Raw genomic sequence first — 14,856 nt, forward strand, 5'->3', positions numbered from 1 at the left:
TATATATATATATATAAGTGTGTGTGTCTAACAGAGAGAGAGTAATTTCGCTCGCTTCTGTATATTTCTTGCTGAGTTCGTCGCATCACTCAAATTTTGGGGTGATGCGACACATTTGCAGCGAACTACCATCTTCAAGCCGAAAATAAAAAATATATATTTGCTTGTTTTCTGTGTACTCCATTTGTATGTAGTTTTTACCAATCCATCATGTACTTGAGTTCTTCTGAACGAATTTTCCGAAAATTGCAAAACAGGTTTTTCGAAAAATCTCATCCCTAATCAATATCGGAAAGAGCATTGAAGAAAATATCCGCTGGACAAGAACTACCCATAAATTTGATAATGCGACCCTGCGTGTAGATTGAAAGTTGTAATTTACAAGATATGCGGTATATAGTAAAAATAATTTTAAAAATTAGTAGAATATTCCATTTGTCACAATTTTACAAAATAATCGTCATTTATTTGCCTAAATGTTAGAGACAATAATGTGTGTACAATTGGTGGCTATTTAATAAAAACCTAATCCATACGATCAGCAAGAATCTTCAGAAACCATTTTTTATTCAATGCTTTTACAATGGTGTACAAAAATAAATACTTCGCAATTTACATATTTCAGGATAATGTCTAATATTTGATTATATGAACGCATTGGAATAACGAAGCTTCAATATCAATGCACGCGTGGCGTTTAATTATCTCACTTTTTGGTTTCATACTTCCTCTCTTACCAGGACGTTTCTTTCCAAACATTCAGTGCACCTTTCTGTGTGTACTTACAAATACATCACAATAATTAATTTACATGCATCTGTGCACAATTACCCCAGTATCAGAGTAAGGCTAGATACAATGTCTGTGCATTGATTGTTAATTAATGTCAGCTGTAACTTTTCAGACTTTTTTAAATATAAGAAAACATCTGAATAAACGTCGGGATTATTTAAGAATAATCCAAATTTTGAAATTAGAATTAATATCACGAATAAACACTACACATGAATAAGTTTGAATGCCGTATCTGTTTTACCATCTGTCAGTTTCGAAATTGATTACGTTCAATATTTGAGGTTTCCTATATATAGCATGAATAAATATTCCACCAACTGTCTTCTACACATACTGCCTGAAATTGGTTTAGAAGAGTTGTTAATAACGAAGATGCCCGTACGTATGATCAAATTAACGTTTTCATGATTATTTTTTAATGTATTCAAATAGCCATGTTTATTTGGAAACTTTACAACACACTTCTCCTTTTCTATTTCCAAACTATGCTATGTACAGGGTGAGCGTAATGTCACACCCTATTTTAATATTTTTCGCTCCTAAAGTATTGTAGGTATAAACTTAATTTTTTGCACACATTTATATTATTATATACTGTTATCTCTCCAACGTTACTCAATGTGTTTTCCAGAATTCCCTAAATACTGTCTCAAATAAACAGGTACATTTGCCACGATCTTCCTTAAGAACTCAGGAGGAACACCACTTATGACTTCATGGATCTTATTCACAAGTTCGCTAAAAGTTTGTGGTTTGCTACGATACACTTCTTTCTTATTGCACTAAAATAAAAATAAATGTCATGAACTGAGGTCTGTATTTCGCGAAGGCCATTCTTTGGTACCTCGACGACCTATGCATCGTTCTGCCAAGAGTTCAAAAAGCAGTTGTCTTACAGGCAAGCCGTAATGACGGATAGCTCCATCTTACACAAACAACAGTTCATTTGACTCGTCCCGTTCAAAAATTGTAGGTCATATATTTTTTCCGGTATCTTTCGGTATTTTCCGGTATTTTCCTCCGGTATTGCAGGTATCTTTCAACGTTCATATTGTCTCTCAATAGATAGGGTCCAATAATGTCGTAATAAGATAGTCCATACTGCACTGTCAGTTTCGGCTTAACCTGTATTTTTTGTGATCACCTGATGTCAAATAATAGCTATTATGACGACTAACGAACTCCGCTACGTGGAACGCAGTTTCAGCACTCAATATATCTTCTTTTAAACAGTTGTAGATGATCTTCATGTCAAGCGAACATATTGTCACAAAATTCAACACGCCTTCGCAATCATCTGCATAATACTTCTGCACAGAACAAAACTTCCATGGTCTGTAATGTAAATGTTTGTAGATAATTGCACGCACAGAATAACGTGTAACGCCACTCTCTCTTACTGCCTGCCTTGTTGATTTTGAAGGGCTTGCTCGAACATGTCCCTCACTGTTGCTACCCTTTCCTCTGGTAGCGAAGTCGAGTATGTCTCTCATCTCTGAAGCCCATGACACTTCCGGTAGTTATTACTTTTCGGTGGCAATTTATTATTGTATACGCATAAAGAACAGCTTGCCTCCCATGTTGACCAATCCACAAACTTTGGACGTGATTACAATTGTCACATCCAAAATCTTGCTTCAATTTTGATTATCGATTCAGTGCTTAATCACCCTGGCATGTATGTGCCTTCATAGGAACAACAAAAGATTCATAGGATTTGGGAAAATGTATTAAACAATTGACATACATTAGTCTATTAACAAGAAAGCTTTCATTGCTATTTACATATTACTTGAATATGAATTCACACTTACTTTCCACCCATCCTGTACATATATGGACAATTTTGTAAACCGTTTACGTTTCTTCATCTTCAGGCAGTAAAAATGTCAGGAGACAGACGTATTTTAATTTTAAACAATTGCATGCCCCCCAAAAATATTTAATCTTTTCCGTGACTGTCCATTCAAAGAGTTAGGGGTAGAAAATAACCATAACGAGTCTTAACGTTTGAAACCTGATGAGCTGACGAAAAATCTTCAGGAGCAGTTTCGTTAGTCGCCTAAAGGTCCTCAACATGTTGATGTAATGATGCCATAAATTCCGCCAGGTAAACAAGTCCAAGAAAAGCTTTCATTTCAAAAATAAAATGAAATGAAATCCTTAAGTTTTACGTCCCACGTTTATGCCGGTTAGGCTAAAGGAGACGGTGATGATGAGAGATGAGTGAAATGGTGGAATGAAGAATGTGGGAGGAAACGGGAGAACCCCGAGAAAACCCACGAGCATGGTGTTTGTCCCCATAAAGTCCACACGGCACGAGCTGGGATCGAACCAGGGACCCCATGCATCGGAGGTAAACGCTCTACCACTGAGCCACCGCGCCCCCATATTTGTATTCAACACATCTACGGAAGGACTGTATTCTTCTCGAAACTGGTCAAGCTTCATTTAGGGTATTTTACGATGTTTCCTACAAGTATCTCAGAAAAATTATTTCCAACAATCAATTATGCTGTTAGTTACTTTCTTTTCTAGAGAATGCAAAATACTTCTTGTCCTTCTTCTTCGGTTCGATGGAATAGCATGCACGTTGTCTCTCACAATATACTTAGATTTTACAATAGGTTTGAAATCTTCATCAGCTGATTGCTCGCTGTTGCTATCGCTATCGCGATTACTATTGCGATCCGTACCAATTTCAGAATTTTGCAACTCATCAAACACTTCATATAAGCCTACGCCATTAATGCTGACAGTGAATTCTGACGGAGGTTTCCTGTCATCTAATTCTTCATCTAAGCAGTTATGTATTTCGAATTCATGTAAACAGAGACACATTGCACGTTCCTAACTGATTTTAATTCCGAAAACAGCGATTGCAGAATAAGTCAAAAAATTTGCATAATATTGTATGGAAACTGAATATATATTTAGAAACTATCTCTGAACATTAAAAGTAAGCTCGGGATGGGAACAATAATAATGGGATCACTTTATTATTTATTGGCTCCATCTGTATCGAGAATAAGAGATTTGTAACTTTGTAACTTACGACCTGTCTCACCAAAATGCAGTATTTCTATCGAAAAATACTTGGAACATTTTCTTTTAATTTGAGGAGCATGAAATTATTCCTTTCAATTCTGCCAGGGAACAGTAGGTGGCGCAGGTACTTCTAACGACATAAAGAAAACCGACATTAAAGTCTGTGAAAATTTAATTTTAAAGTGTTTTATAATGGAAGTTTCTGTAACCCTTACATGTGTAGAAATTCCATCATGAAGTGGGTTTACACATTTATATCTGGTTTATTTCAGCTCTCAAACAATACACTGATTCCTGTACGTAGAAACAAAACGAAGGCCAAATGTAAACAAAATCAAGTTAATACCGTGGAACAGATACACAGAGTGTCATACAACTGCCAATAAAATCTAATAGTAGAAACGTGGCTAACTCTCGCTTCAATTAACATTTACCACGTTTTTTTAAGGTGAATTACGTAAGTTTCCGCAGAAAATGTGTCTGTCAAGGCTTCAAATCTGTTGACTGATAATGCGAAAACCAAACAGATTCCACGCTTTTATTTACATACGTTCTATATTAATAAAAAATATTTTCACACCAAAATTTGATTAACGTCCGATGTGTTCTGTAAGTCGTTGAGGATACATTGGCCTACTTTCCTTGTATTTTTTCTTCACAAAATTGAAATAATGAAATCCGATTATGCTACTTTGAATTGTGATGGCGTGTTAGCATCACGTAGGACTGATTATTGCACTCTTGAGAGTCGACTCAAACTATCATTAAACTTCTCGTGTGAAAGAGCATGACAAGTACTGTGAGTTGAAAGCGAGAATGTAATGACGTGGCATTACCCAAAATACCTTATGACCTTCTCTCCAGTTTACTTTCTTTATAATTCATCATAAATATTTTACAAAAGTAGATAAGAACTTCTTATGATTTTTCAGATGTATTATATTCTGCTGGTGACTTTTCTTGCTCTGTACTCCAACGCGAAAGGCGAAGATGATTATTGCCAAATCAAATGCGATAATACTTTGCACACAATGTGTGAATACCAGGTAAGGATCTTTGATCTTTCAATAAAGCTTAGCATTGTCTTAAAATTACTTTATATACTGAACAATATAAGTAAATCTGAAATTCTGCACATTCCGCAGGGGAGAAATTAGTATTTGGCCTGTTATTAAAATGAGAAATAAAGTAAAACTTTAATATTTACAGTAATCAATAAGTTCAAATAATAGTTTATATTGTACTATATGTGCTTCCTTTATATGTATTATTATATATATTGATAATATGAAAGGAACTCATTATTTAGAAACTTTTACTAGCAGAAAAGTACTAGTAAAGACTTTAATTCAATCGATAAAATTTAATTGTATATTCTATAATAGTTTAATAGTAAACTATTCAAATGAAAAGAAACAGAATGAACCATGGAGAAGGTAAATCTAAAATATGTTTGTACTCGGTAACTACTTCCGAAGACTAAGATAATATGTATTACTTTTGAATATACAGAATAATTTCTTCTGTATGTATCTTATGAAGGTTTTGTCTATCCAATTGCTGCTTTTATCAAGTGAATACTTGACAATAAAAAATAGCGCAACAGTGATTAGTTTTTTCTTTAATTTCACTCATTAAGATTACTTTCGGTATATTAACATTGATGCAAACACTTTTTAAAGATTGATAAACGTAATACTATTGTTTGTTTTGTTTTCTCAATACAAATTGTTTTCAACTACAGGGTACTTTTAATAATTTCATTATTATAATTTAAAAAATGTGGAAACATCTTCCGACTTAGGATATTATTTGGCACCTTCTCTTGCTGGTTTATTTAGTATGAATATACATAATAACACTGCAAACAATTAAATAACAAACTCACACAATTGTCACACACCATCAAACAAACATAAGGGAAAAGTCGTAGCATGTCAATTATTTTTTGTCTCTATTCTACTGTAATGCATGTTTACGAAAATGCAAAAATTTAAAATAAAAATAAATGAATTGTATTCGAACACATATTTAGTTAACAACTACCAAGAAACTTCTGAGTGAAAATGTAAGATATCTTGTTTCAATGGTTTAATATTTAAGCAGAGTCGAAACATATCAGGCGAAACGTATCCACGGTGACTAGGAATGAGAAATCTTTCTTGCTATTTCCGAGATTTGTCTTGTACAATACAACCAGCTTCTGCTTGTTTTATCAATAGCTATACTTTAAGGTCAAACGACGTAGGATTACTTATCAAATTTGATTTGTATTATTTTTGCAAATCAATTCTGACGCTACTTCGGAATAAAGTTGTTAGTCTTTGATTTTAGGTATTACTTGCATTTTAAAAATTCCTGTTTTATATTTTATTGTAATAAATATAGTTATAGTGTTGGCTAGTAGAAAGTTGTGAAACTTTCTCTTTAAACTGCTTCAACTACACGAAAACATGTGTATATGAAATTCAGACATTAACATAAACTATTTTAGAAAGTTCTAAGTTCTGTTACTAATTTCCTACTTGAAAAGAAGTCTAGACACAAACCTATGGTTATCTCCGTCTTAATATCACAGTGGAATTGAGATGTTTGTACCCATGCGAATAACTCATTCCAAAGTATGGTTCCCATGATATACCCTCGTGCATTAATTAACCTTTATTTTCTTTCCATTTTCAATATTATACAGTTTTTAAATGACGAAAATTATAAATAATTATGTATACATGCACTTTGGTATACATGTTTTTGTGTGTGCGTTTTCAACGTCTTTAAAGCATATTGTTATTGAATGATATGATTAATGGGACGTCATAACTGATAATATTCCAACATTTAAAGTATAATATATATAATGTTAAATCATTTTATAGTCTTGTGCATTTATTTCTTATATAGTGAAATATAGAAGGGCTGGTGTATACTAGCATTTATTACTTGGAGTAAGTGGAAATTAGAGAAACTTACACTAATTGTTGCCAGTTCATTGTAATTAAATTGTTGTCATATAACATACAACTATAAAATGAAGGTTTAAACTGTTTTTTAATATTAAGAAATATTATTTCCTTATTTCCTGAGCGCCCAAATCAAGATGGTAAGTGCAATGACCTTTCTGGAGGACTAACTACAGAACTTAGACAATTGATATTGGATGAACATAATAAACGTAGGAACAGAGTGGCTAAAGGGGAAGAACCAGGGCAACCTTCAGCATCTAACATGAATGTTTTGGTAAGTGAAAATTTTCACATCACAGTTTGCCTGAATAAAAACCCGTAGTTAACTTCAGTTTTCGTTCTGACTTAAGACGTATACATTTTAACCATAACTACTTTAAGTATTTTTTCATTTAGCATCTATTAAACTTACCACTTGGAAGTTATGCATGTTAATTCACGTCGGCGGCACATGCATTTCAATTAAATAAGATTGCATTGTTTTGTTATAAGGATTGCCATTGTTATTTGAATAGCTAATCACAAATTACCTACAATATCGGAAGCAGAGTGATGGCAACAGTTATCTGCAGAATATCTCAAATTTTATTGAGGATATAATTAAATCTATTGGGATTTGTGAATAATATTTTTCCACAATTCTCAATATTAATTACATTTAACTTATTTATATACTTGTTATCGTTAAATCTTTTATTTATAGTTACAATAAGTAAATAATTCTATGAGGTTCTTATCGATCTCTTCTGTTTATGAAAATTGTTCTAGTTATCTACATGATTATTTTCGGAACTTTTCAAAATGAAAATTAAACTTATTTGTAAGTAAAGTTTTTTTAAAGAAATATTATTTCATACTTATATTAAAAACCATTTATTGTCCAATAACTTCTGCCAAAATTAAGTAAACAAATAATAATTATAATAATAATAGTAATAATAATAATAATAATAATAATAATAATAATAATAATAATAATAATAATAATAATAATACAAACACTGGATTTGTAAAATTTAACACAAGTTTAAATCTACATTATGCTTTACTTCTTACTCTTGAATAGTTCTCGAGCATGAATGCTACAGCGACAACTTCATTTCTACAGTTGTGGTGTCGGATAAGACAATAATACAGCTAATTTTCTAGAAAGTTGTCGGGTATTAACAATAATAGATTAAAACGGTCTTTTTCTTATCTTATCTGTTTATATGCTGTACCACCTTTTCTAAATATATGTAACATATTCTGCTATCATTATGTTTTCTTCTTAAAAGGTTTTAGCAAAGCTTTATAAATTGTTAACATAGAAGTTCGGCTTTATAATTCTGTACAAGTTCGCAAGACATTTATACCTTCAGTCTCTTATCGCACCTTGCTCCTTATATGATGCTTAGTCAAGTAACTTCCCACTATATAGAAGTATTATCGTTATTCTCTATAACCATCACAGTTAAACAAAAAGTAACTGATTTATATCTTTTTCGATTTATCAAGCACTTTTATGAAAGCATTCGGAACCTAATTCTGACGGTACATATTGTGACCAAATTTTGTGTTGAATCATTGAGTATTTTTCAATGTCTTGTCTCTCGGATGGTTCGACATACGGAAAGACAGGTTAAAAATATACGAGTGTTTTGGTACAATAAACTCCTTAATCCCTTGAAGAATAAGTATGGACTCCCTGTTCTTGACTACTATTCCTTTCTTAGTCTTTGTAGCACATTTCAGTTTATATGTTTCGCGTTTTACCTAATTACCCGACTATAAATATGCACTGTAGATTTTGTTTTCAAAAACCTAATTCCTATGAAAACTTTTTTGGGGGGATATTGATAGTTTTCATTGGTACCTTTTGATTGCATATTCTGGGATTGTCCGGCCTTACATTATAATGCTGTTGTGTTTCAATATTTTCAAGATTATAGACGTGAAAATTAGTTTCATTTTTGGTTTATCTTGTGAAATTCAAGAAGGTTAATGTGGTCTGTAGATGACCAAAATATAGCGTTAAGCAATTTCTGAGTTAAATACTTGTAAAACTAGCTTTCAGAACCGATATTTCATGACTATATCTTAACGAGAAATATAAAATACATCAGTTCTCACTAGAAATTGATTCCGTGTCTCTATCATTTGTACTGGTAGTTAAGTTTGCACTTTCAGGAAATAAAATGAGCTAGTCCAAACAAATATGGGAGCAAAGAATGTCAAAGAAATTATCCAATCCGAGACAAATTTTTCAATAAATAGTACAGTGGCTAGTTATATTATCAGTGCTACTCTTGCACCAGGTACGTTTCACCAAAGAATCTGAATAATTTGATGAATTAGAAAAATCAAAGATGAAGTTCCAAAACAGCAAGAACTTGAGTCTTATCGAAAGTAAAAGCTTTAATTATTCTACTTTAAAAGTGAAGTAACTTTCGTAAGGTACCGGTACGTTCTCGAAAAGAAAAAAACAGTGCTTTCGTCCGGCATAATGCACCGAAAGAAATATCTGAACGAGGACTTTTCAAAGAAAAAATATACTAACATTACTACTTTAATAATAATAATAATAATAATAATAATAATAATAATAATAATAATAATAATAATAATAATAATAATTATTATTATTATTATTATTATTATTATTATTATTATTATTATAAAATTAACTCAAACATATTATTGGTTCAACAGCTTGAGAGCCAGAAGTTCGCAGAAAATAATACAGAGTACTGTAAAATACCTTAAATCATAATTATAACATAAACAGTTTTTCATAAAATAATAATAATAAGAGAAACATAATAAACACACCAGTGATAAGTGAATACAAGAAAACAAACATGTAGTATCTGTAATCCTAAGCAAAATGCAATAAATTAGTAAAAGAAGGAAAAGTATTGATATGCATATAAAGATTAACAATAAAGGAATAGTACTGATATTCGAACAAAAATACAATGACAATTTCATCATGATTTAAAATTTTTCGATCGAGAAAAATACACGCATGAACATGTGAAATCAATTGTTTTTATACAAACTGAGACATTTATACAAACAAAAGAAAATATAGACGTATATTGAAGGCACTCATTTAAACAAGGTTAACAACTTTCAAAAGACTAACGACTATATAAAAAAATAATGACTAATAGTTGAAAATTTACTTTTAAATAGATGTAAACTAGAATGAAAGTTATTACCTGTCATAATACAGCTATAAATAGAATATTTAGAAAATAGCCTATAGCAAGCAAAAGGGATAAATGTCCTGATTCTACAGTAATTAACTCTTAACGAAATAGAACCATCTTAATAAAAAGCCTCCATGTAATAGACTATGTAAGATTTTCAAATCGAAAAGACTACGTCTATGATCAATGGTTAATGAGCTTAAATTCTCACGTATTTTGGTTTACAACAGTTGCATACAACAGTTGCATACTCAAGGTGAAATTGTGCTTTAAACAAATAATTGAATATTAATCCAGTCAAAATTTCTACAGAACCATTTAATGAGTACTAAATTCTTCAGCTTTAAATTTATGAAACAGTTTATGAAATAATAGTTTGGAATCCGAAGTAATTCATGTATCGTTTACATAATTTAGAAATTGAATTCAATAGTTAACAATACAACACCAATATTACTACTATTACTACTACTACTACTACTACTACTACTACTACTACTACTACTACTACTACTAATAATAATAATAATAATAATAATAATAATAATAATAATAATAATTAATATACCAGAAATGAAACTCTCTAATGCAACAGTGGACTTGGGAATGTAATGGACAAGAAAGTTAGTTGTTACACTTCATAAAGAATATTAGAAGAGTGTGTCTTCTTTTCACGATAAGTTGATGAATGCTGAGTCTCTGAACAGTTACGCTATTTTTTGGTTGTAACATCTATGCATTTTCCTAGCAGTGTACAGAACTGTCGGCTCTTTATAAAAGGAGTCTTACAAGGGAAGCTTCCGAAAATAATAGTTGCAGTGAAAGATGTGACCTATGTCAATTGAAAGAGCTGTAACAGAGATGAGGATTCCCCAAAAATTAGCTGCCCATAGCAATAGGTTCAAGAAATATAAGGGGTGGAAGTTCGGATTATACACGTCATATCTTATGTTCTACATGACAGATTGACCCTGAATATTGCACTCACTTCATATAGTGCTCTTTGCAAAACATGTACTTTTCATTGCAGTTAACAACACTGTTAACACCACTGGTGGCCTTCATTTGTTCCCTATTGTGGCAAGTCTCTTTCTATACATCACTTGTCAGCATTGTATTTTGCCTTGTCCCCCCTTTTTTGCGGAATTTGCACTTTTCCCCCTTGTCCAACCTTGCTGTTTCCCGAACTTCCACCCCTTATATTTCTTGAATCTATTGCTATGGGCAGCTAATTTTTTGGGAATGAACATCTCTGTTACAGCTCTTTCAATTGGCATAGGTCTCATGTTTCACTGGAACTATCATTTTCGGGAGGTTCCCTTGTTAGAAAACAAGATGAGACCTAAAATGATAATGAGATAACAAACACTAACTTGAAAATGTTAGCTGAGATGCCGTTTTCAGTAAAAACATCTAAGAAAGCACTAGTGATTAAGAATTTATAATACGGTTATGGGGAGGTTATCCTTAAAGTCCACAGAGAAGAAAATAAGCTCGTGTTTAACGTGTTCCAGATGTCAAAAAAGTGTTTGCAAGCAAAATAGCAAAATAGTTTGAAGTTCATATTCCTTCTAGTTACATGTAGCTATTTCTGAAATTATGAACTATTTTTTTTAAATATAGATCTGTTTATACGTCCAATTTCCTATATTGTTATATGCAGTGTGCGAATTAGATAATCTCTATTGGGGGGGGGGGAATTAGGCCAACAGGACATAAAATCTGAAGGTGCAAATTTCAAAATGAGACAATAATGTGTTACCCCCACCACCCCACACACACACACACACACACACATATATATATATATATATATATATATATATATATATATATATATATATATATATATATATATATGTATGTGTGTGTGTGTGTGTGTGTCTGACATCTGTAATAAATAAGAGATTTATTAATTTAATAAATCTACCGACAATAACTATGCACGTATATATTGTCTGACATACACACACACACACTACCATACCTTTCTGCACGTGTTTAATAGTTATGCTCACTCTTGTCCCCGTAGCTCTCTAAGGTTTATTTAGTTACTAATTCGGCAAAAGCGATAGCCATGATCACAAGCATATGTTAATTTTTCCATTCATATTGAAATCTTCCACTTTGCGTTATTACATACAGGTATCAAAAAGAAAAAACTTCAGTCTTATGAAAACCACTAAAATTATCATTTAAACTGGACATACTTTTTTAAAAAAAGTAAATCTAGATATTAGCCTATGAAACAAGAAATGGATTGTTGCTGGTCCCGATTTCTGACATCAAGGTCAAATCAAAGGCCAAATATTTAAAATATCTCAATTCAAATTTCGAGTATGCGATTCTACTCCCCGCTAAAGCTGCCCTTTTCCCCCTCCAAATATCGATTCCGTGATGGGAGTCAGGGAGTCAACATTTACAATTACTTTACTGTTCCGCAACACATCGCAGAGGTTCCGGATTCGATTCCCCACGATGTACACAAGGAAGATAATATTTATTCTTCTTTTCTCTTTCAATTATTGTTGTAGTCTCAAGGCTCGAAGAGCACGCTGTAATTTCTCTCCTTTTTTTCTGTTAATAATAAATGATGGCACAAGGCAAATGTCCTTTCCTACCTAAGCTTCCGCAAAGCTATTAATATTTCACTTCTGGATTCCTTTATCCTCTTCCTGTCTGTCCTAACTTCCCTATAGGTCTGCATTCTTAAGGAATGCTGAAGTATTGATCCTGTTTCGAATGCTGAAGTTCCTGTTTCGGTTGTCTACCGGTTGTATACAAGGAAGACATAACTTGCTGAGCTACGTGTCTTCCGTATTGATGATTTGATGCTGTATTTAGATTTTTCTTGCTTAAATGTCAAAATTTCTACCGGGTTTGGTGCCCGCTTGTATGTTCAATCTCCGGACACGTTTTGCAAAATATCAAGCTGACTTTGGGCTTCATGACGAATGTGGGAGGTGCTAGTTTGGACACCATCGTCCCATGTTCGGATTAGGAGGAGAATAGAGGCAGAGTTTCAACCAAACCCCGGAAATGAAAGATGAACAAAATCAGGGGGATGGGGAACGATCGCGGTCTTGGCGATCAGTGCATGAAGGAGACAACGCACGCTGAAGGATCCTTCCTACCCTTCGCATGATGGAACAACATCAAGTTCAAAAGGTAAATCACCGCAGAAACAATCAGGAACGTATACACCAAAAGTTTCTCTAAGTTTGTTAAAGTCAAATCTTGTCTTAACCATTTCCTTAACGTTTGCCGTGCCAAATATATATATATAAAAACTATTTCTACTATTAGCAAGTACAAGCTACATCCCATAGTTATGAAGAAAATAGTAATTTATAAGTGTTACAACTTAAGATTAGAGTCTGTCTGTTATAAAATTTCAACTAAATAAGGACAACATTACCCTTTCTCCTATCCGAAGATTGGTAATGTTTCATTACTGTTAGGTTGCAGATTCGTTGATTCACTGTGGGCTACGTTATTCAAATAAAGTTTTTCAGACAACATTATTAGCGTGGACAGCAAACTGTACAGCGAAAAGAAAGATGGAAAAATGAAGGGTCAACTTTAAAAAAAATCGCTCCAGTTGAAATGCTTACACAGACACGGACAATGACACGGAGGACCAGTCGTATTAACAAATGCTGAAACAAATCTTCAATTATGCGCTTATTCACCTAAAAATCACCTTCACTAACATGTCTGGTCACTAGGAGCGTATCCCCCAGCGTGTACGCTAACATATACTTACGAGAGAATACTTATATCTCAGATTTTGAGTACAGTTTCAAAAGTTCATTTCCGTAAACTGTAAAGACAGTGATTACTATGCTAATTATCACAAATTAAATGCAACTTTTGAGTTGCATACACACACACTACTAGGGAATGAAGACCATGTACTAACAAAGATAACACTGGAAAATGAAATAACATGTTATAACAAAAAATAAAATAAGATGATGATCGATATAAATTTAGAGGATGAATATGACATGTCCGAACTTCGCCAAGTATGGTGGAAGAAACTATTTGTTTACTTCTTCTTGCCCAACCGCTAAGAACATTTATAAACCCATATGTGGCTTTGTTATACACAATTACCGGTAGTATATTCAAATTCACGAACAATGACGAACTGAAGGGTACGAATGTACAGTTGCATGTAACAACCGTAGTCATAATAATATAGTTCAACTAAACAAAGTTGAAAATAGTGGGTAATTAGGTTGTAAGTAGAGATGACCAAAACTGAATAGTTTACATCGATCATTCCGAAGAAATTTGGAGTTATACTGGACATAGTTTTGGGGGAAAGGAAGCATCCCCGGTGGGGATACTTCAGCTGACTTCTTTGGGGGGTACAGAATGTTATTGAGGGGCAAAATCCCCCTCATCTCCCCCGGTAATTCGCACCCTGGTTATAGATTTATAGATTATCATCCTAATGCTTTGTAGATTTATCATCCTAATGCTATTATTAATTGAGTGAAAAAAATGCAATGTTGCAAAACATTTTATACAATTGTAAAGCTTTTGCGCTTTTATTATCCATATAATTGCAACTGTAAATCTTTTATTTGGATATTTCTAAAGCAATTCTAAATGAAGGAAAGTGAGAGACCTGTTGTTTATACATTACATATTTATTGAGTATATCCATTGAATATTAACTAACTCTATGGCCTATGGAACCCGGAGGTTCAATGCCATTCTCCAAACATCATTGACTTATATTCTTAGAAGACTGGGAGCAGTTTCTACTTTGTAAATCCATTAAATATTAAATGTGTAAGAGTGAAAAAAAACATGATGGAAAACTAATTTCAACATTATCGAAT

The 14,856-nt window shown here is 32.7% G+C and overlaps 1 protein-coding gene and 1 non-coding gene across 2 annotated transcripts in view; one reads left to right on the forward strand and one right to left on the reverse strand.

The window, feature by feature from the left end:
• Nucleotides 1-1,136: 1,136 nt before the first annotated feature.
• Nucleotides 1,137-14,856, forward strand: part of LOC145671832 (venom allergen 3-like) — a 40,040-nt gene continuing 26,320 nt past the window's right edge. The window contains exons 1-3 of the mRNA XM_081741058.1: nucleotides 1,137-1,173; nucleotides 4,776-4,889; nucleotides 6,928-7,080. Coding sequence (XP_081597184.1) covers nucleotides 1,168-1,173; nucleotides 4,776-4,889; nucleotides 6,928-7,080 — 273 coding nt within the window. The 5' untranslated portion in view covers nucleotides 1,137-1,167. The remainder of the gene's footprint in view (nucleotides 1,174-4,775; nucleotides 4,890-6,927; nucleotides 7,081-14,856) is intronic.
• Nucleotides 3,110-3,181, reverse strand: TRNAR-CCG (transfer RNA arginine (anticodon CCG)). Its single transcript has one exon. It is a non-coding gene; the product is annotated as a tRNA-Arg (tRNA).

Source organism: Thermobia domestica, chromosome 15, assembly GCF_964235325.1.
Source record: "Thermobia domestica chromosome 15, izTheDome1.hap1.1, whole genome shotgun sequence".
Lineage (NCBI taxonomy): Eukaryota > Metazoa > Arthropoda > Insecta > Zygentoma > Lepismatidae > Thermobia > Thermobia domestica.